Genomic DNA, 23,181 nt, shown 5'->3' on the forward strand with positions numbered 1-23,181 from the left:
TCACGGCGGGTTGGGTCTGTTGGAAACACAGACTAGAGGCAGGGAGCCGTGGTCAAATAGCTTGTACGGTAAAGAACCTTTGGAGGTCCAAACGTCTGTCTTGGGGTCGTAACACTCGAAGCAGTCGGAGTCCTCGATGACATCGTGGCCGTTGAGGATGCGTCCACCGGTGACAAAGAGCTTGTTGTTGATCACTGTAGCGCTGTGATGCATCCGCCGCTCCTTTAGGTTCTCACACTTGACAAATTTGTTGGCTTTGGTGTCGTAGGCGATCATTCGCCTGGTGTATCCTGAAAATTTGATTTTCATTAAGCACACTTTAAAGAATAAGTCTGGTGATGTTTTATATATTTCTTACAATCAACAAATCCAAAGATGAACGGTGATGTGCATCCAAAGCCTGATTTGTTTTATTCATCTGTGCTGTAGAGCTCCATTGTTGTCCGAAAACTATTAAAAATACATTATTATGAGCCACACTGTTGCACTGGGAGAAGTGATCTTTTCATAGCAGGGAATGTGGGCTCTCTCTCAAATCCAGTACATCGTCCTGCTGCTGGAGCGCAAACAAATGCACAGCTTACTCCTGTTTGAGTAACGTTTAACAAAGTGCCCAACTGTTTTAGGAAGGTAAATAACCTACAAATGTACATCTCCAGTAGGAAGCGACAAGTAACAAGAGACAATGCCTTATAAATCACTGAACAATGTTAATGACCATTTATAATGTAATGGAGCAACCATTCATTGAGCTCACCTCCTATGATGTAGATCTTGTCTTCAATGACAGCAGCAGGAGCACAAACGTTTTTCACCGTCCTTGTTTCTAGGCTGGACCACAAGTTGCGAGAGATGTGATAGACCTGTTGACACACAACGAACAGTCAACCTGTTTATTGCAGCATCAAAGACTGTAGTTTTCTGTCTGCTTGTGTGATACCCTTAATAGCTCTAACTCTTAATTTTACATTTGTTGATACTGACAATGAATTCTGTTCAAGGCCATGTCTGAATTTGGGTGGCAACAATGCAGGAATTGGACTGTAATACTGATTCAATGCTGCTGAAATGAAAAGTCTGACTCTACCTGAATCAGCCTGACTGGATTCTGCATTGCGTCCTCCCCTCCGAAAACGTAGATCCTCTGATCACTGGCTGCAACAGCTGGATGCAGCACCGCTGTGGGCATCGGCGCCATGGCCTCCCATTGATTAAACATACTGTTATATCTCTCGACAGACTGAGAGATCTTCTTGTCAACGCCAATGCCTCCTAACACAAAAATAAAGTGCAGATAGGACACACTTTGGTGGGCATATCGTGGCTCCAGCATAGGCTCAGCAGTCCGCCACTGGTTGGTCTTCAGGGAGAGTGTGTAAACTGTGGCGCTGACTGAGCTGTCACCTGATGTCATGCAGAGGCGGAGCCCGCCAAGCACATAGAGGATGCTATGAATGCACACATATGCAGCTTTGTAGAGGCGCAGAGGGAGCTTGGCCAACCACTGCCAGCGATGAGTCCTTTCATCATATAGTAAGGCTTCTCGTGAGGTCTGTTCATTGTTTTTGCGTCCTCCAACCACCACCAGTGTTTCGCTGCAGGTGTAGCGTCGCGGTGTGGTCCAAAGCGGCTTAAGTTCCCGGCTACACTTGGTGCTGGCTGTCAGCATGAGGCGGCGCACTGACTCGATGATCTCAGTACATAGGGTGGAGGACTGCACCAGTGGGTCATTGGCAATGAACTGGAAGAGGTAAGTTGGATGGATGTAGCGAAGTCGGACTTTCTTGAAGAGATCATGGATGGCACCGCGTCGTGAGAATGGGTCATGGTGGATCCACGCCAGGAGGGTCTCAAACACTTGCTCCTCCTCAGCACAAAGTCGGTCATCTTCTAGGTAACACATGAGCTCAGGAAGAGACAACTCACAGAAGTCCTCTGTAGCAGCTACATCAGAGAAACACCTCACAGCCATCTCCTTCGCCCTCTCCCTCAAACTCTCACAGTGAAGGATCTCAGAGAGTCGTATCATGCTCAGACAGTTTTCTGGACTCAGCTGCTCCTGGAGGAACATGGAGCAGGCCTCAAAGAGACCTCCGTAGTGAAGCATAGAGGCTGCCTGCATGAGCGGGAGCACAATCTCCAGTGTGATAGTGATGCAGCCTGTGTAGACGTAGTCCACGATGCCACTGAGGACATTTGAAGAGATTCCCTTGAGATTCACTCGGGCCTGGCTGCTCTCCAGAAAGTTGCTACAGAACATGGCCCGAAAGTACGGGCTGCTGGACACCAGGACGTTCCTGTGGCATGGGATCTCCTGGTGCTCCGTGCAGAGCAGGACATCTGTCAGGATACGCTCCTGACGGAGGATGTTGAGCTGGGCAAGAAGGTGGGAGGGAAGTTCTGAGTCTTTGAAAGAGAAAACTTCTCGTGGTCTTAAGGCCATTCTGTGGAGAAGGAAAAAAGAGAATCTATGATCATAGTGTTGAATTTCTATTGTCCTTTGGAAATAGACGGTTGATAAAAAACATGAGCATATCACTACCATTACAAATCAAAAAGTAATAAACAACATGTTGTGTTATAGGAGGTTATATCTTGACCTGGCAAAGTGACTTCCTGGAGTCTCACCATGAGGTTGCCAGGAAGTCACCATGTATTTCCTAAAATTGCAAACTATTCCTTTAAGGTCCAAAAGTAGACAGTTATGCCTCCACAAAAAGGCTTGAATCTATCAATAACCCACCAAAAGACTAATTTACCAAAATGCTATTTTGCTTGTGAAACTGGGGCGGTAAGGTTACCTATTCAGCTTTCAAGGAATGTAGGAATCACAGCATTATTATTTGACATTTTATCTGGCCTACCTTTGCCCTCAGATTAACCATGCAGAGCGAACCCTTTCATTTATCAAACCACTCTCAGACCCTTGAAACCCCTGCAGAGCAGCTGTCCTTAATGTGACTCACAGATTGCTATTTTTACCCCCTCTGAATAATCTTGATGCATCCATGAAGCATTAGGCCACATCTCCCTTATCAAGCAGCCCACCATTGCTGACATTAACATAACTGTGTTAACTGACCATCTGTGTTTGTCTCTATCCCCCCAAATATCTCTCGCTCTATTGCTGTTGCTGTTTTCTATATGTTATGTTTTTCCTCCATCATATCCCACTGTGTCTCTCCCTGGTTGGAGGGCTTGTGATGATCCTACCGTTTAAAGACTGGGAATGTCACTGGGCTATTAGCAACACTAAGCATTCTAATCACACCTAGACAGCTACTGGTTCACTCCCACTTACGGGGCCCAGTCTGTCTGGTATTTTCTTTACTTGGATATTGGAATGCTAATAGTACCAAGAACTCCTCATGTTGAATTTCATCAGAAATTAAAAGTTGATGTACACTTGAGTATAAATCATATTCAATCACTTGAATTATCAATTATGTTTCTGAACATTTATCCATTTATCATGTAACCAATATAGCTTTGTGGGCTCTTTTGTATTTCATATAAATATAAATATATATATAAGCTGATTTATAGATATATTATCAGTTGGCAGTTTCCGAGCTCCTTAAACTTGAATCAGAGCATTCATGATCACACTCAGTTAGAAAAGGATACAATTTAAGCATATACTGATGCCATTGCTGAACAAAAGCACCGAAGCAAAATCACATTTGTGTCAAACTGCTGAGTTTGAGAGAAACGTGTCGAAGTTGTTGGCAGTTCATCAGCAACATCTCTGACTGGGTGAATCCTTACCTCCTGCCCTCAGAAAATCAATAATATCCAAAATGTCTGGTCGGTCTAGTCAGAAAAGGTCCAAAACATTATCCAGAGGGAAAGTGAATAGTGTAGTCAGGGAGAAAAAAGGAACATGACACAGAGAAACGACGAGGCTTTCCAGTTAGGCGCTGTGGAGCTCGCCATGAGGCCACTGTGTCCATTCCTGCAGCTAAGAATAGTATCCCGGGCCACTGTGACTGAAGCCAGGCCTCTCATGTGACACAGAGCTGTTTGGTACCCAGTTGCCTGGCTTAACAGCTCTGCCAGGGTCCAGTGGAGAGAGCATTTACAATAGCCAGGGGATGGGAGAGAATCTTCACAGGGTCCTGACTCAGCCATCCAGCCCACCCAAGCTGGTGTTTAATCAAAGTGTCCCAGAGCCGCTAACCCTTGTCCATCTTCCGATGCTGTTTAAGTCCTCCCCTCCTCCTCCCTCATGTGTGTAACCCAGGATGAAGGTAAATATAGTGCAGCGCTGATGGGCCAGCTTGATCAGGACAAACAGCTGTAAGAAATGGGCTCATTTTGCGTCACGATGTGGTGCTGTTTCTGTGCGTTGGTTCATGCACAACTGGAGATGTCTACTGTTACTACTACTACTCACCTGTTTAAGACCTTGTAATGTGTCACATTGCTAAATAGCATCCATTACCCAATGAAAATGGAATAATGCAGTAACTGATTTTCAGATCATTACTAAAATATCCTTCTTACCAAGTCATTTTGCAGAGTCCTAACTGATTTGGTGACACTAATGGTAACACTGTTTCTACCGTTGGACACCTTTAATATGAACTAGCAGATCAAGGAAATGTTCAGTTTGCTTTAGCAGTAACATACAACTCTGATAATATGTTAGGATGTGTTTCAATCCAGAGAGGGAATGGTGGACTCTGCTGCTAACAATGAAGACTACCAGAATGATTACAGAGTGTTAGTACATTGATGGCTATTTCTAGGAAATACTGTCCATAGATAGCATCAAAAACAGGGTTTGATTTCTTAAAACTCTGAAAGATTGTAACGTTAAACCCATCTGTTCTTAAAACAAGTGAAAACATCTGACTGTGCAGTGACACTACTTCTACGTCTACTTGCTCAACGATAGATTGAAATGCCTTGATATTATGGAGATGTTTAATGTGTGTTAGTGTTATGTTAACACAAATTTTAATGTTATTTTTCTAATTTAGCATTTTTGTCTAATACTGTATACCGTCACCTCTTACGGCCTCTAAGCATCCTTTAGATGAAACAGTCTGAGAAGTAAAACTGCACCCAGCTCATATATCCACATTGAAACCAGAACCTTTGATGAGAGGCCACAAGTCATCATTGCTTCATTTTAAGGAGTCAGGAGCCAAAGCTGGGAAACAGTGATACGGATCAACAAGCAGTATACTCTCAAATATTGTTGAAAGATAAAAAATAAATCCGGATGGAATCTCTTGTAACATTATTTGAAGTCACTGATGGGAAAGATTAAAGTAGAAATTTAATATAATCTCTTTTTATGTCATAACCTCATGTTTCCACTCATACTTGCCAGGGAGATATGGTTCTGAGGCATTTAAGGCTCCTTTTCCTCGCAGTTTAAATCACTAACTTGTCATTTCTTTATCTCACAAAGGAGTCTTATCTTTAGCATCCATCTTACTTGAACCCCTTGCAGCTCTTGGAGATGAAATATTGTCATGTTTGTGTAGCGGCACATGACAAGGAACTGGAGTTAGTTACATGTGGACAGATTAAATGACAAAGCTGCAAGAAAGGGAGCTGTCAGCAAGTCAGACATCATGACATGCGAGCACACGCAGCTTTGGTGGACTTTGTCGCACAGTGAAATCCTACACTCTGTTACCAGTTACCAAGTGACAGCTTCATGCTCATAAATCCTGGTGTGTACTCCAGACTCCTTCAGGGGCGAAGCACAACATCTGATAAAGACCAGTTTCTTAATGAATGCAGATTGAGGTGCAAGATGAAGATTACAATTTTCCACTTTTGCTTCATCCTACTGGCCTAAATCCTCACTTTCTTCCTCCAGTATTCCTGCTGCAGAAAATCTAATGATGGCTTAGGGGACATTTATTTAACTCTACTGACGGAGCTCATTGAAAGTGTGCAGCGGTTAATCTTCATCCTGCACTATTTTTATAATCAGATTATTTTTTGAATCTATTAAAAGCCATTTAAAAATTTTAAATAAATGTTTATGTTCCATGTTCACTTATGATATTTTGTAACACAAATTCCTCAAATTCTGCAAAAACATTTCTTTAAAAGTGTATTTTGATTTAGACCTTAGGGTTTTTATGAGGCTTTATGATGGCACTGTTAAGCACATAAACAGGCACCATTCTCATTATATATTTAATGTTATTCTATAGTGGCAGCAACCCTGGTATATCTTATTCATATGAGGCTATTGACATCCACTGTTGTCATACTATTAAAAACACATCAATGAGTGTTAAATGTGTATTAATCCGTGGCTGAAAATAGTCCCCAACAAATCCACTATTTACTGCTCTTTGAATAATGCTTACTAAAAACTACAATGACCTGCTGTTTGAGGAAGTTCCATAGGCTTTATTTGAAATAAAATTATATATTTCATCTTCAGGAATGGATATGCTTTGTATTGAGAAACAAGCTGCAGTGGGAAAGTAGCCCACTGAGAGACGGACCACCACATTGTTGGCTTATAGTCTTTTTATTAGATTGGTTGATAATAAGAAAATACTTTTTTGAGGTGAAACTCTATTTCACACGACATTAGTCACGTTTGATAATTCCATCATCTCTCATTTGTCACCTTGCTCTCGAGCTCCATTCACATCCACGGTCACGCCTCGACAGGAAGTGACGAATGTAGCCACGAGCGTGACGAACGGCTTGTTCGAAAATACAACAAGGAAGTGACCGTTTATTGTAAAGGGAAAATAATCACGGGATAACTTCTCTTCAAGTCGGGGGTCGCCTCGCTCGGTCATTGGGTGTTAAAGTCACCGTGGACTTGCACGAGAGCCCTTTTCTGATCGTCTCGAGGGATTCTGCTTTTAGCCAGCTAGCTAGCTAGCGATGAACACGGACGTGGAATTTCACATCAGGCAGAATTATCCGTGGACCAAGCTTCCAGCTAATGTCAAACAGGTACCGTGTTTAAATGTTTCCACGGGGGCAAGGTGAAGGGGAGGGGAGGGGAGGGGAGGGGAGGGGGGGGGGGACACCGCTGTGTCGTGGACGGTGAACACGTCAATGTCACCGCGGTGCACTCTGTCATACAATCAGCTGTCAGTATCGCACGACTCGCCGACCTCCTCTGCAGGTTTTTCTATATTCATCCGGAGCCACAACTGGCCCTCTTTACATCACAGCCACTGAAGCTTCGCTGCATCACATGACAGACTGTTTGATATGACGCGTCACATGATTTTCACCGCGTGCAAATAATGCATTCACACTTTTGTGCTCAACTATGTCGAAAATCATCAAAATCAGATTGTTTTACTATTCGTTTTCTGCATAAATCCCTCAGCCTGCATACAACGTTACTTTGTGCAATTACGCCAGCATGTCTGGTTAAGTGAATGCGGGTGTTTGTGTCTCTTTTCTTTAACTGTATCCTCCTGCATCCTCACCAAAGATGGATTATGCTACTAAACTGTCCCATAACTCCAGGGCCTCAGGACTTAATATGTGCCGACTGGTTTCAGCTAATGTGACTTACAATTTTAGTGATGCACCAAGTTTCCAAGATCTTCTTTCCCGATATAGACTTTGACATTTCAATTAAGGATGTGCGCTTCCTCCTAAATTTAACATCTATATTCCTCACTGTGTGGGTATAAGATCTAGAGGCCAGAGTGTTGACGTGGTCCTAAAAACAGAGTCTCTTGCCTGCGGTTACTGAATGAATGTACAGGACCTGATAGCAACAACTAGCAGGTTCATACAGCCATGATCATCACCTGTGTGCTGTGTGTGTTGTTGCTCTGCAGAGTGTGGGGAACTCTCAGCGCGAGTATGAGAAGCATGTGCTGCTGTACAGCATCCGCAACCAGCTGCGATTCCGCAATAACCTAGGTGAGTTAACGTTGGTCCCTCATGTAAGTCGTGTATACACTGTGAACTGACGCATCATAATAACAAAGACAAAGTGCAAACAAATCCTCTTGCATTAAATAGCTCAAGAATAAGGTATGCGAGTTTATGGACACACAGTTTCCAGTTTATCAGCTACATCTGTCGACAACAAATGCATCCTAATGCTGCAAAAATACATCTTATTATTTAGACTGCATTGGTTTATAGACTGTCTGGAAGTGTTACTGTATGGACACTCAGCCCTGGCTGTGACCTGACTGCTGTGTGTGTGTGTTTTATGAGCAGTGCGCCATGTGAGGAAGGATGAGCGCAAGTATTATGAGGAGCTCCTGAAGTACAGCCGGGACCACCTGATGCTGTACCCCTACCACCTGTCTGACATCATGGTCAAAGGGCTGCGAGTCACTCCCTTCTCCTATTACATCGGAATCATGGAGGTACGCAACTTCAACCACCTTTCTGTTCAGCAGCTTCTCATACACCCGCACATCTGTCTTTGCAAACGCAATGTGTGAAAGCTCTGGCTGATTTGGTCATCGAGCATTGCTTTCTTTCTGAAACGCACAACAATAAGATGGTGTTTTCACATTTTCATCTGCGCTTTCAGAACAATGAGCTGGGTAAACTCAAAGCTGAAGCGCAGGAATTCTTATTGTGCAGCAGCAAAGATTCTCTTAATTGCTTTGGGAACACCCAGTGTTTTTAATTGAAATTAAACAATGTCTTCAGTTTTGGCATCCCTGGAAAACACTGCTGTAATGACAGTTCAGACAAAACCCAATTCAAGAGCTCATTATAACAAGAAGGATCTCAGCTTTTAACAACCCCCTGCTGCTTGGAAATATCAAACATGAATATATCTACGATAAAGGCATCCCTTTGTGCAGCTACACCTTTGTTGTATAGTCAGTATGTATAAAGGACAAACTAGAATTAGTGAGTCCTGCATTTTAAATTACATGTTGAAAATGTTGTCACGTGCCAAACATTACCACCGCTATGAGCAAGAGGTATTCAGTTAATATTCTTCAGTTTTAGAGGAGCTAAATGTGCTGTACTGTATTTCCTATGTTGATGGACTAGGTGTCAGTCGGTGTCTAGTGAAGCCTCGTGTACCAGCTCGGGGACACAGAGGACCGATCCCAGGACAAACACACCCAGAGCAAATCTTTGCTGTGTGCTCTGCAGTCGGTTTGGGCTTTGTCTGCATGACGGCTCTCTCACTGAAAAAAAGCTCAGTGTGGTGTTTTGATGCCGGCACAGTCGTGCTCACAGAGCACCGGCCTCTCAGAGACGCTGACCGGCCGGGTTCTCCTTGACTCACGACGTTATCAATTAGATTGCAAAGACTGAGCCCATGTGTGCACACGGCTGAGAGCGTCGCTCCTGAAAAGCAATCCATATTCCATATAATCATTTTTAATGAAAGTAATGCACCTGTAATGTAGTTTCCTCTGTTTTGTTCCACATGAAGCGGATTACATCTATTTCTTGTGTGTATGAATTTCTTTGCAGGATGTATTTCCATAACTTTACCGCCCTGTGTGTTTACACAGAGATGGTGTGTTTAGATGCTAGCCGTCATATTTGATTGTTCCACATTCGGCATACCATTTCATTAGATCACATGTGACTAACATGCCCAGTGCTCTTTCCTATGACACATGAATGAAGACAAACCATTTAGTTTTTAGCTTCTATTTAAAAAGGGTTCACCCTATTTCCTATGCATGCTGAACTAAACTTGACTAAGCTTCAATTGTGACCACTGAATTGCTGAAGGTTATGTTATATTTTCATAATCCGTCTTAAGCACTTAATGGAAATGGGTTGTAGAAATGAGCACGGCCGCCCCGATCTGCTAATCCTGTTATTAATCAGAGGCGGAGGGACACGGAAAGGGGTAAATGAGTTTAATTCTTCTTTTCTCTTTTCGCACCTCCAGGATATTATGAACAGTGAGAAGAGTTACGACTCCTTGCCCAACTTCACTGCTGCTGACTGTGAGTTCCTCCCCTCCCCCCCCCTTCTCTCCCACACTGTTGAAATTACTTTACTGGGGTTCTGTGTACCTCCCACTCTGTGTCTCTGGTCTGTTTTTTACGAGTTTGTACGAGGTAAGAGGAAAGTCACAGTGAAAAGATGTTTTCAGGAACCTTTGGGATTTAAATGATTTATGATTCATAGCGCCTGTTATGTAACTAGAGCTGGAACGATCCATGATTTGATTGACAGAAAGTGAACTGTTTTGATAAATTGTATTTAAATTTTTTTTAGCAAAAATGCCAAACATGCATTTGTTCAAGCTTCTTAATTGTGAGAATTCTCTATTTTTTTGTGTTTTGTATCAAAGTTATTTTTTTCAAGTGGACAAAACAAGCAATTTGAAGACGCCACCTTCCGTTTTAGGAAATGTTTTTTTCTGTTTGTGTGAAACTGTTTTTTTTAACGGAGTATATCTGAAGTAAATTAAGCCAATCTAAATGTTTTTTTACGAAGTTGGGAGAAGATTGGCAGCTGGCTCATTTCTGTTGCTCAACTTCTTGACAGATGCATCCCTTTTTCAAAATGTCTTCAGCTTGCTTCTGTGCTGTGGAGGCTTGAGTTTTCTTAGGAAGCCTTGGCTTACTACTACTTCTCCAAATCCCACACTTCTTTTGAACGTTTATGAGAGAAATGGTTTTCAAAGGCCAATGACTACCGTTACTAATCAACCTAAAACATTTCTTTGTGTTTCCATAACCAAACCAGAGCGCTGGCCAAGTGGCTTTTGGATTGACTGATATAAATTCCACTTCACGGTGAAATATAATTGATTCTCCAAAAAAACAAAACATCACAGAGCAGCTGTGTTCCTCAGAAATTATTGCAGATTCAGATTGCGTCAAAGTTTAAAGTCAAGTGTAAGGGCGGTTGTAGCACTCTCTGACTTGCTGCTGTCAAGTGAAACGGGCTTTGGCCTGTTAGTGACTCACTCCTGACTGTACAGGACCTTCACGCTGTGGAGACAGAAGGCTGCCAGCCGGCCGGCCGGCCGTTGGAGCCGCGCGACCGTCTCCGAAGAGTGTCCCCTCTGGCTCGAGGTCCGTCGACAAAATAGTCGAATAGATGGTTCAAATTTGTAATCGAAAGATATTTATTTTATCAAAAGCAAAAACAGTTTAGCAAATTGAATCGCACTATGAAGTACAGAAAAAGATATCTCTCATGCGATAGAGGTGTATTGCATTCCACCCAACAGACTGGTGTTCCCCAGTTAGCTGTCCAATGGTCAACAACAGAGCTCCCGTTTTGCGGAAAGCCTCAGGCTATGTACTGCCTTAAAGTCCACCTCCTTTCCATATGTCAGCGACACGTCTCGCTCAGGAATTGGCTGTAACCTCGATCTGCTGATTCTCCAACTGCCGGATTGCAGTCGGCATCTTCCTGTTGCAGCTGCATTCTTCTCTCAAGAATGGAGCCGTCGTTCTCGTGAGCCGCACCCTAGCTAACGTCCAGCTATCTGTATTTGTTGCTTTATTGTAGACATATCACAAGGCATCATTGTTGTACGACACATTCATTAAGTATCTATTTGGTTTTGGCCTTCAACTAGTAATCATATTGTATCACACTGATCATCGCTAGGAGCGCTTTAAGGCACATTTCTCTCGCTCTACCAGGGGCTTCTCTCCTCTAATCTCCCTGGAGGAGCTCTGGAAGTGTAACATGCAGAAGTGGGTGGATGGAGAGGCGGTGAGAGAGAGAGAGAGAGTGTGTGTGTGTGTGTGTGTGTGTGTGTGAGAGAGAGAGTTTTTCGTGGGCGGATGTTTGTGTGTTGTGTCTGTGTCTTGGTGAAACAACAGGATACGTGTGTAGGATTCTGCTGCGTTAGGAGGCCCAATTGAGAACATCCCTGACTGGCCCCTGTTTGCATTGGCAGCCGTCCCAGCACATTCTGCTCTTCTGCCCCTTCCGGGCCTGTGCATCATAGGCTAGAGCAGGGAATAAGGTGGGATTTAGAGCCAACGTTTGCATACCTCCACCTCTATACAAGCTATGAAACCTGCTTTATGAGTCAGTATTTTCTCAGACACAGACTACACGTCTCAATTTAATTACAGATTCAAATGCATGCACACACCCTCACTCCTATTATCTTCAGAAATACCGCCGTGTATGTTGGAGGTGGATTAGTAGAGCTTTCGTGTGTGTGTTGGGATTGTTTCAGAGAAAGTGTGTGCGTATGTGTGGACGTACTCCTTCAGCACAGTTTGGATGAGTCACTGTTGCCACTCGTCAAGCTCCTTCTTTCTCAGAAGTTGCTCTCCAATATGAAGTTGGAAATAGCCAGAAAAAATGATTCTCAAGCTTCTTCCTGTAATTCTCTGTTGTAATGTTTTTATCCAGAGCTCTTTGCCTGAGTGTTAATGTACAGCGACTACAAGTTCATGGCCAGTTACTGAGGCGCGATTGAGTTTTATTGGCTCGCCCACGTTCTCATTATCCCACAGGTCTGCGGCTGCTTGGCATCGGGAGAAACCAGTACATTGACCTCATGAACCAGTGCAGGTCGTCCAAAGTAAGACATGCTTCTAAAAAAGCCTTTTAGATAAGCATTCATAGAACAACACTTCATACATTAAACTCATAGATTTGTTCATTTTAGCACATTTAGTGTAAAATGCTTATGGAAATAAATCCAGCTGTTTCTCCCAAACTGCATATCAATTGTCAATATGCAGACACAGCCTCATAAATGTTACATTTTCTGTATTTTTTTGATATTATTTTGATCACCATTCTCTTATATATAAGATATATATATAATCAATATTAACAAAATAGCCTTGTTTATTAGTATTGAGTGGCTTGATGTCGCTTGTCTCCTTTGTCAGAAATTCTTCCGCAGGAAATCAGCGCGGGACCTTCTACCGGCCAAACCGGTGGAGATCTCTGTGGAGCCGTGGTGGACGGCACAGACGGGCTACATCACCGAAGACGATATCAGGGTGAGATAAGAGAATTGCTTCTATTATTACATGCGTCAGTATAATTTGATAATAGGCATGTGTTTAGATACGTAATGTTTAGTGATGGCAGGCTGCGATGGATACGGTGAGAGGAGAGAGGACAACTTATTTTATTCTTTTTAATCCTCCTTCCCTTTGATGTAAATTACTTTGATCTACAAAACAAGTGTTGGAAGAATGAAGTGTGTTGGTGTGATTCTTACCCTGAGCTGTCATTGAAATTCATACATGTTACCCACCAAGCTACAATCGTCAATCTCATGAGCCCCTGCACTGCATGTGGAGATCTCATCTGACTAAAAATACAAACCTGCCAAGTCCACAACAGTTCTTCTCCTCTCCACAAGAAAAAAACACTGAGAACCACGAATCTACAGTCATCATATGTAAATGTATTCATCCTCCCAGAGACTGCACTACCACTGATGTTCACTGGAGGTGATTTTTGACAAACAAAGCCACATGTGCAGGTGTGCTTTAATGTTGTGTGTTTGTTGTGTGTAATTGCAGATCTGTTCTCCAGGAGAGAAAAAAGCCATTGATAAGATGATCGATGCTGGTCCTCAGCTGACTGGATCAACGGAGTACAACGTGGTCTTAAGTGAGTAACTGTACTATGTTCACGTTTCAAACAACCGTATCTGAATGCATCAAAGTCTGACTTAAAATGGTAAATGATGTTTTCTAATTATCCTTTAATTCATTTTCACAATATATGCCTATTTTAGAATAATTATTATTTTATTTGTATCCGTTTACTTCTAGAAAAGCTTAAAGCACACTTATGATCTGTGCAGTTGGCTGTCTAATCTAACTAGATCTAAATCTAACTGTTTCTCAGGGTAATTATAGAAATGACGTTTGTTTGCATTAATGGATTTTTGAAATCTGTTGAAATTCAGGTAGCAAGGGGCAACAGTCTTTCACAGCTAAAGTGTGAACATAGTGGCTGATACTAATGTTGCAGTTTAAGCACTTTCATCAGTGTGCTGGAGTGAATTTAAAAGATGAAGCACAGAGACCAAGTTTGTGTCCATGCAGTTCAAATATCAATTAGAGAGCCGCCATGAACCTCCACTGGAGTGCTTTTGACTGAGTGGGAACAAATTAAATCCAGGAGACACGGAGACAATTTGAATAGAAGTAATTGTTCAAATCAGATTTGATTGGCTAAACTTTATTTCCACTCTTCTCATATGTACAATTTGCTGTTCACACATGATCAATAACATGGGTTCATCTCCATGGCGTGACGCGTGAAGGACTCAGCCAGACATGTCTCCGTTCTCGGCTGAGATGGACGGCATAGCGCTGCAACTATGTGTCTTTAGGTTTAATTCATTAAGGATTCTGTTACTCTACAGAATTGTTGTTAAAAAAAAGAACCCTAATACCAAATTTAAAACCAAATATCCAACAAACAAATATCCAAAAAGTTGAATATTTGGGTAAAGCCTTAGATACTATATCAAATGTGCTAACAGACACTACTGTATGTTTGTTTTTTTATTACAGGCTTGTACAACCGGGGATTCATCTACTTGGATGTTCCCATATCTGATGACAGCTGCATCTCAGGTACGTGTGTGTGTGTGTGTGTGTGTGTGTGTGTGTGTGTGTGTGTGTGTGTGTGTGTGTGTGTGTGTGTGTGTGTGTGTGTGTGTGTGTGTGTGTGTGTGTGTGTGTGTGTGTGTGTGTGTGTGTGTGTGTGTGTGTGTGTGTGTGTGTGTGTGTGTGTGTGTGTGTGTGTGAGACCACACGGACCTTCTTCCAGACTGGTGGTGTCGGTATTACCCATACCGGTGTCGGTATGGGTAATGGACTAGTCTGAAACAACGCATGTCGTTACAGATGCATACGTTAAAAAAAAAAAAAAAAAAGAAAAGAAAAAAGAACAATTTAATTGCAAAATAAAATGATGTAAAACAATGTTTGTGGAAATATTTATTCAGTTGTTTGTCACCGTTTGTGTTTTTAGTGCCCCCGCTGGAAGGCTTTGTCATGAACCGTGTCCAGGGCGATTACTTTGAAACGCTGCTCTACAAAATCTTTGTGTCCATCGATGAGCAGACAAACGTAGCGGAGGTAGGCTGTAGAAATGGGTGTTATTGTTCTCGCCTGCTGTGCTCATTGAACGTAAAATGTGTGTGTGTGAGAGTGTGTTTATTGATCAACTTTTCAACCGAGCCCTATTTCTTTTCTCTCTCCTGCTCCTTCCTCCTCCTGTACCTCTCAGCTGGCGAATGTGCTGGAGATTGACTTGGACTTAGTGAAGGTGAGAATGTGCGAGTCCCATTGTAATGTATCGACTAAAGTGCTGTTTTTCACGAGAGGAAGGAAAAATGTTAGCTCTGAGAAACATGGCCCCCGCTTTCAAAACAGAGAGGTAATTTCCTCTGGTTCCACAGTGCTTTTGAAGTGCTTTTGAGAAATGCTTTTAGCCTCTCTGTATGCTGTAAGGCTCACAGTGTAGTAGTAGAAAGAAACAAAGTGAAAAGCCTTGTTCGTGTTTTGCTGATTGATGTTTTGGAGCCAAATTTTGAGATTTAAGTTTGGCATCAAATCTGAGAGATTAAAACCATTTTTTCCTTGTTCTTTTGAATTTATTTTCCTACGCAATTTGTTTTATAAATATATCTTATATATTATTTCTAAGATATTTCTGCTCAGTTTGGCTGTTTGGTGTACGCACAGCACACCTGAGAGATTGTGACACACACACACACACACACACACACACACACACACACACACACACACACACACGTTGTTTCAGGTTTGCTCCATCATGCCCCATGACTCTACCAGAGGGTTCAGTTGTACCATTCCAGTTGAATTGGTGCTCGAGTTTGACACATTTCCCCCCCCAATTTCCTAAATGCTCCCTATCAGACACAGAACCAAAGTCCCTCTCGGTGTTTTGACTTCCAGTGTGAATAGCCGAAGTCATTTCAATTCCTGCTGCTGGATAGCAGCACTTAAGAGGAGTGGCTGAAGCGGTTTGCTGCCATTCTCCAGGAGAAACCCTGTAACTTCAGAGATGATTGAGATGTCTGAGAGGTCTCCTTTGTGCAGAAGTTTTCAAGTTGAACTTTCTCTTGTGTAATGACTACCTCACGGCCTGAGTCACTTCGCTGTGTTTCTTTTGATATGATAAGAGGAGGGCTAAGAGTTGACCTCAGCTTGCACCTCAGAGGCGTTGAAAGCAATCAAGCTGTTCACATTGTTTTTAGTCTCTATTCTTTTTCATTTCCCCATTATCTTTGTCTATCCTCACCTGAAGTATAACTCAGCTCAGTAGTGACAGTCCAACAGGGTGACAGGTCACAGGTTGAGGATATATGACAGTGAAAGAGTGTCAGATCTCTGTGGACCAAACGTCTTTTTGACGGTGTTTTTACATGTGCTTCATCAGAATGCAGTTTCCATGTACTGTCGTCTCGGCTTCGCTGTAAAGAAGGGTCATGTGATCAGCCCAGAGCAGCTCCACCCTACCTGGAAGAACGCCCCGTCTGTGAACAGACTCAGGTATGTGCAGGAGGCCAATACCAACCATTCACCACTTGGAATACAGCTGGAAGTGGCGCCATGTGTTGAACCATGTTTGCCCATAAACTTGGTTTATTTTACATTTTTAGAAGTATTTTTCCCTTTATAATGTCGTAAACAATGTTGAAATGTTTCTGGTTATGTTTTTTTCACACTGGTGTGAAGATTACAACTGGGGTCACCAGCATCTTCTCGTCCACCTAGTAAATCCTTTAAGCTCTTAATCAGGACATATCATTTATCTAAATTATTTGATTCATTTTAATTTAATAAACCGCTATGCTTGGTTTGATTGTGGTTTCACTGTGGCTCTGTCCTCTGTGTTAGGAGCACCATGGACCCTCAGAAGATGCTGCTGTCCTGGGAGCAGGGCAGTCCTGTCATGGAGGGAGGCTCCTCAGCCACCGACACCGACACCACCAGTCTGGAAGAAGGTCCGTGTGGTCACACACACACACACACACACTCACACACACACACACGCAGATGTTGCTGTGTAATCAGATACATACACATCTTGAAGCAGTTGTGCTAATTAATCCCCAAGAAAGCTCAGCCATGCTTCTGAAAGAACATCTCACATTAATGTGTTTTGTTTGACTTTATTATGTATGTTAAGCGGGACTGTTGCTCAGACTAACAAGTTGGATGTTAACAAAGTCGCTTTTCGACAACCACATTTACATTTTAATATTCAATTTAAATTATTTGAGGAAGAGGCGTGGTTTTGGTTGGTCTGTGTAAACACATTTAACTTTCATGAATTTAAAAGCTCATATCCTCCATTTATGAATGCTACAACGTAGCCGTTGTGCTACTACATGCATTGATGTTGTGGCAGAGTGGTATTGCTCTTGTTATATATATTTTTTCTGTGTCTTTTGTAGCAGACACAGGAAGTGTAAGCAGCCTAAGCATCCCAGCTGCACCCACAAAGAGGATTGCCTTCCTCTTTGACTCCACTCTCACAGCCTTCCTCATGATGGGCAACCTGTCTCCGGTTAGTGACTGGATGTGCACATGAGAAAATGCACAGAAGGCTTAATAGGGACAGACTTATTCTTTAACAAATGATCCCTCCCTCTTGTGCCCTCCTATCAGAACCTGAAGAGTCATGCAGTGACCATGTTTGAGGTGGGTAAGCTGTCTGATGAGACTCTGGACAGCTTCCTGGCTGAGTTAGAGAAGGTGAGACCAGCAATGGAAACAGAGACTTGCTAGTGTATCTAGTAAAGCCTCCGTCATGAAACACCAGAGGATACTAAATCAAAGTAGAAAATACATTGTAGGTCGACGTGTACATTTTCACAGGTATGCACTCAACTTGAATGTATTTCCTGGTTTCAGGTGGAGAGCACAGCGGAGGGCGAGGCCCAGCGCTACTTTGACCACGCTCTGACCCTGAAAAACACCATCCTCTTCTTACGCTACAACAAAGAACTCTCTCAGGACCAGGGGCCTGACATCCCAAATATAGGTAATTATACAGTTACGCCCTCTTTGTCATCCCCTTCATGGGCAAATACATGCAAGATCCAGGTGTCATACACCTACACCTTTTGCGTGTTATTATGCAGCTAGCATGCTGGTTTTGGTTTTAAGTTCTGATTTGCCGTCGCCTACAACGGCAGACTAATGAAATAGAAACTCATATTTTTGTCTGCTGTCTGCACACAGTCCCCTTTCGGCTTATTAGTAAGTATTTAGCCAGTTGACATCATCTGTTACACAAATGCAGCCAACATCTTTTTATGGTTGTTGAAAAATACATTTCAAATCTGCGAATATGAATCAGAGAGAAATTTAAGGTGAGAGCTGGGACGTGCAGATCATCAGTGACAAACAGAAATGTTTCTATTTATCGAAGCATTAAAAACTAAGAATGAATTGTGCAAAAAATCTGAGTAAAAGTCAGATTTTTGGGGGATAACTGACACTACTTTTCAGTAAATCAGCAGCTAACACTTTCTCCCAATTTTCATCTTGTCTCTCTACTATTGAAACGATATTCTGAGCTATCATTACCACGATTGCGGCGAAGAACTCCTGTAAATGTCTCCTATTCAACTGCTTAAACTTGTTCTGCGGTCTTCAATAATGCGTAATGAAGCATTTAAAAGTTTTATTTATGGGAACTTTTTGAAAGCAACAAAGAGGGAATGGATCTTCTGTTTGTGCTGCATTTGGCAAACTTCTGTCGCTCTCGGCTGTCTGTCTCCCCTCATCTGTGTCTGAATAGTTTTCCTTGAAAATGGTCATACTGTGTATTCCTGTCACTCCACAGTGAAGCTGTATTGTTCTTCTGGTGTCTTGAGGGGGAGCGGGAGAGAGTTAGTCCTCCAACGACGACAAAGCAAATCTCTGAGTTTTCCATGTAGCCACCAGATGCCGTTTGTTTGGTTTGGCAGGGCGCTTCATCTCTGATTGTCTTATCGCTCAGTTGTCTTCAGCTGCTGCTGAGAAGCGAACTAAACCCGCAATGATACAAAGACTGATAATAGTATTAATAACAATGATAATAATTCATTATTATTGCATTACAGAAATCAGCATCCACACCTCCTTTAGAAAATACAGTATGAAGCAGCAGTCTCATCGCGTCAAGTGTTTGTTCCACTCTTGTGTTGTGGAATAAATACAAACATCTGGTCCTTGACCTGCTTTACCGAGTTTCTGTCAGTTCTTTGCATTTGCGAAACTCGACTCTTGTACTGATTTAATTATTACATTATCACCATTAGCACATCATAGACACTTCTTACCCCTTAGATGTATAATTAGGAGGCAAGAAGTGATTATTAAATGCAAGAATGCCGAGTTTACACTGTGTCCTTTGAGAGGACACTCCTCTAAACACCACGGCTAGGAAGAAAGAACCGTTACTCTGCTTTTACAGTTACTGTTTGATGCAGCCACACTTGGCATATTCATTTACAGGATTTATCTCATGTCTGTCTAGTGTGTATTTATAAGGCTACAAGTCAACATCTAGTTAGCTTAGCATAAAGACTGGAAACGGGGGGGGAAACAGCTAGCCAAAATGTTCTAGTATTGCTGACTTCTATTCTACTACTGTCCATGCAGTTATTTCAGCACTTGGTTCCCAGCCTATTTTGTAAAGAAGTTGTAACTGTCCCCCTGGTTTTTCCCCAACTAGGCTTCCCCTTGGACATGTTGCGCTGTGAGAGCCTGCTGGGTCTGGACCAGGCCACCTGCAGCCGTGTCCTCAACAAGAACTACAAGCTGCTGGTCTCAATGGCGCCGCTGAGCAACGAGATCAGGCCCATCAGCAGCTGCACGCCTCAGGTATGACGCCTGGAGGGAAGGAGAGCAGAGGGGACACTGTGCATCCTGCTGGGATTTTGGATCAAATGTTGAAGGTCTTAGAGTTGTGTGTGTGTGTGTGTGTGTGTGTGTGTGTGTGTGTGTGTGTGTGTGTGTGTGTGTGTGTGTGTGTGTGTGTGTGTGTGTGTGTGTGTGTGTGTGTGTGTGTGTGTGTGTGTGTGTGTGTTCGTGTGTTCGTTCGTGTTCTCTATTTGATTGTGTTTGCCCTTTTGCCGTGTGTACACACTTGTGTTCCCGGAGTGATTTGTGTGCGTGCTTCGTGGGCACTCAGCCTGCAGTTGCCCCCAACAACAAGGCTACACAAAGAGAGAGAGAGGGAGGAAGGGAGGCAAGGCTCATGGGTAATTATTCTGCCTGGCCACACTCCAGCTTTCTAGCTGAGCTCAGAGAGACTGAGGGAAAGAAAGTTAAACTCTTGTTACGCTGTTGTTTATTCTCACACTGCTGGGACTCCGTGAAGTGGAATTCAGTCAATTCTTTTCTCTATATTCTGCTCGCATCTCTTATAACAGCTTCAATTTCTGCTTCTCCGACATCAGAACGACACAGACACAACTGGAATGGTGCTCTCAGTAGAGTGCAGGTCTCCGCCAGGTGTGTCTGCAGCAAGCACCGCTGTATTGTGTGATTGAATGAATACAATCCACAATTGGCAAACCTCCCGTCTAGAAGAAATGGGCTGTAAGTTGTGGCGTCACACCAACCACAAGAGGTCCTTGAGCATGCAGTCATAACTGGCCACCCAAAATATTATGCAGTTTGCTGTGGACAGACACATAGGTGCACACTCACTTACGGACTCACGCACAACATGCGGTTGGTCGCATATTCCTCCTGGCGGAGATAATTACTTTCTTTTGTCTCTGTTGCTTTTTTCCATTTGCGACATGTAAACAACGTGTGAGGATGTAGACGTGTGTGTGCATTAGTTCTGCTGCTGTACACTTACACATGTGTACATGTTTGTTTCTCCCTTGCAGCACATTGGCCCGGCTATCCCTGAGGTGAGCTCCATCTGGTTCAAACTGTACCTGTACCATGTGACCGGCCAAGGCCCGCCATCTCTGCTGCTCTCCAAAGGCTCCAGGCTCCGCAAACTCCCGGACACATTCCAGGTGAGCCCAGACTAATAGTGAAATCGGGCAGGTTGGTTAAATAAGTGTCGGTCCACAGTTGACTTAGTATGCTCGTACAGACGCTGTATAAGCTAAAGAAAGTCTCTTTGAAGTCCAATAAGAAAAGCCCTACATGTGATCAGAACAATTACATTTTGAGCCTGCTCAAATATGTGATTGGACACTTTTTCTTTTTTTCTTTTTTGTGCAAAACACACTTGTGTACTATATGCATCCTAACAAAATATAAGAATATCAGTGAGTCATAGCAGAGGCATAAAGCCCAAAGCAAAACAAATTTAAACTACTTGAAATAGAAAAACTAAAATGAATTTGCCTATGATTCTTGCCCTTTTAAATTGGGACCTTGCCGTTTCAGTTGGTAAGGAGGTCAAATTCAATGCAGTTTCCTTCCTCCCCGTTAACCTTCATTTCTTAACAAAGCACCTCGCGCATCACTATCACAGTCATACCAAACCCTGCACCTGCAGTTTCCCCCTCCAAGGCTTTCTGATGGTCTTGGAATTTTTTCACTATCCTGGGAATGTGCGACGAGGGAACAAAAGAGAATTTGATGAAGTGAATTCTCAGGGGAGGAAAGGTAATATCATGCAAATGGGTCATTTTATTGGAACATAGCAGCATGTATTTTTCTACTTCTTGTAAACTCGTCATTCTATTTAGAAATTGAACAGTTTTTCTTCACGGTAAACTTAACTGTAGGATTTCCTCCTTCACCACTTTTCAGAGCTGAAAATAATCAACTAAACAGAGAAGAATTAACACCTTTATTTCATGGAAAGGATCTGTCTCAGTTAGGGAAAGCCATCATGACATGTAAAATCAGTCACAGGGTGGAGATTTCATTATTTGACGTAGTGAAACGTCAACAAGTTGATGAATGGAGGAGTGATGTTTCCTCTCCTTCTTTGTTTTTGACTGAGATGATGTAGTAAATGTTCCCACCATTATAGAGGACAGAGGTAGTCTTTTAAGTGTTATATGAAATAATACACAAAATATTAAATAATATATGAAAAGCATTCTTATCATTATTAGTAATCACTCACCTCAGTATGGTGAGTGATGAGCTGTACTCCCATGATGCCGTTGGGTTCAGTGATTAGCAGCTGTGGAAAAGTAATTTCCTTGACCCGTTTTTTCTCTCCATCCAGTCCTACGACAGGTTGTTGATCACCTCCTGGGGTCACGACCCCGGAGTCGTACCTTCATCCAACGTGCTGACCATGCTCAACGACGCCCTCACACACTCTGCTGTACTGATCCAGGTAGACACACACACACTACACACACACACACACACACACACACACACACACACACACACACACACACGAGCTCCACTTTTACAGTGTTGTCGTTTCAGAATGTTTACATTCATAAGCAAAATACAGCAGGTCAACGGAGTGGACGACAGAAACATTGCATAACCAGGCAGAGATCAAGATCAAATTAATGAGTAATGCAAAAGCTAATAAACAACCAGTATAAAAGGCCAGTTAGTGCCAATTTAAGTGCTTTCAAAGGCCAAAGTTAAATGGAGGGCCTTAAGCTGTGCTTTGAATGACTCAGTGGAGGAGTCAGATCTGATGTGGTGGGGTAGTTTGTTCTACAGACTGTGATGTTATCTATCTACTCTTTGTGTGTTTTCAATAATAACATATTTGGTGGCACTGTGTGGATATATAAACTGTACTGTGTGTGTGTGTGTGTGTGTGTGTTACCCTCAGGGTCACGGTATGCACGGCCATGGAGAAAGCGTTCACATCCCGTTCCCCTTTAATGCAGAGGATCTGAAAGGAGGTGAGTTATTATATGGAGGTAAAGCTTTAAAGTCACTTAGTGACAGCCTAAATGTTACGCTGATACAAGATTCAATCAAAGTAATGCGGTGCAAGACTTCTTTTTTTTTTTTTTTCTTAAAAAAAGAATGTTAAGCAGAGATTTTGCTTTGATTGTTTTTACTATTTTTGAGAAGCTACTTTTCTCTCAAAAAACAAAAAGCTCCAAACCGCAGAATGAGTCAGTATTTATCTCAGAGAGGAATGTCAGACTTTATCTTTTGATGATTCCTTTGCTATTCACATTCCTAGACTCCTAGACACACTTTAGTATAGTATATAATAATTATATAATATATTTATATGTTATAGTTTTTGCAGCGTCACCTTAAACCAGATTATTTTATTAGCATGGAAGATAATAAAGACAGGATTTAGGACTATTTGACCAGATAC

General features: G+C 42.5%; 2 protein-coding genes across 6 annotated transcripts in view; one reads left to right on the forward strand and one right to left on the reverse strand.

The window, feature by feature from the left end:
* klhl38a (kelch-like family member 38a) lies at nucleotides 1–10,123 on the reverse strand. 2 transcript variants are annotated; one of them, XM_076105941.1, is made up of 4 exons: nucleotides 10,105–10,123; nucleotides 1,088–2,424; nucleotides 758–863; nucleotides 1–290 (listed from the first exon to the last, which is right to left on the reverse strand). In XM_076105941.1, exons 1-4 carry the CDS (start codon nucleotides 10,121–10,123, stop codon nucleotides 1–3), a joined length of 1,752 nt encoding a protein of 583 aa, XP_075962056.1. The 2 variants fall into 2 exon arrangements, with proteins under 2 accessions (XP_075962056.1, XP_075962055.1); XM_076105940.1 differs by lacking the exon at nucleotides 10,105–10,123 and having other exon boundaries at nucleotides 1,088–2,443.
* fam91a1 (family with sequence similarity 91 member A1) overlaps nucleotides 6,678–23,181 on the forward strand; it is a 21,772-nt gene continuing 5,268 nt past the window's right edge. The window contains exons 1-19 of one of the 4 annotated variants that reach the window (XM_076105935.1): nucleotides 6,678–6,948; nucleotides 7,797–7,881; nucleotides 8,188–8,339; nucleotides 9,848–9,905; nucleotides 12,396–12,463; nucleotides 12,780–12,893; nucleotides 13,425–13,515; nucleotides 14,430–14,492; nucleotides 14,893–14,999; nucleotides 15,151–15,189; nucleotides 16,330–16,442; nucleotides 16,791–16,897; nucleotides 17,351–17,463; nucleotides 17,565–17,651; nucleotides 17,811–17,940; nucleotides 19,621–19,769; nucleotides 20,789–20,923; nucleotides 22,099–22,212; nucleotides 22,675–22,747. In XM_076105935.1, the coding sequence (XP_075962050.1) occupies nucleotides 6,877–6,948; nucleotides 7,797–7,881; nucleotides 8,188–8,339; nucleotides 9,848–9,905; nucleotides 12,396–12,463; nucleotides 12,780–12,893; nucleotides 13,425–13,515; nucleotides 14,430–14,492; nucleotides 14,893–14,999; nucleotides 15,151–15,189; nucleotides 16,330–16,442; nucleotides 16,791–16,897; nucleotides 17,351–17,463; nucleotides 17,565–17,651; nucleotides 17,811–17,940; nucleotides 19,621–19,769; nucleotides 20,789–20,923; nucleotides 22,099–22,212; nucleotides 22,675–22,747 (1,870 nt within the window). In that variant the 5' untranslated portion in view covers nucleotides 6,678–6,876. Of the gene's footprint in view, nucleotides 6,949–7,796; nucleotides 7,882–8,187; nucleotides 8,340–9,847; nucleotides 9,906–10,075; nucleotides 11,894–12,395; nucleotides 12,464–12,779; nucleotides 12,894–13,424; nucleotides 13,516–14,429; nucleotides 14,493–14,892; nucleotides 15,000–15,150; nucleotides 15,190–16,329; nucleotides 16,443–16,790; nucleotides 16,898–17,350; nucleotides 17,464–17,564; nucleotides 17,652–17,810; nucleotides 17,941–19,620; nucleotides 19,770–20,788; nucleotides 20,924–22,098; nucleotides 22,213–22,674; nucleotides 22,748–23,181 lie in introns of those variants that run through there. The other 3 variants (XM_076105936.1, XM_076105938.1, XM_076105937.1) reach the window with 3 other exon arrangements.

The sequence above is a fragment of the Anarhichas minor genome, unplaced genomic scaffold (assembly GCF_050575085.1).
Source record: "Anarhichas minor isolate MPS153535 unplaced genomic scaffold, ASM5057508v1 ptg000033l, whole genome shotgun sequence".
NCBI classification, from domain to species: Eukaryota; Metazoa; Chordata; class Actinopteri; order Perciformes; family Anarhichadidae; genus Anarhichas; species Anarhichas minor.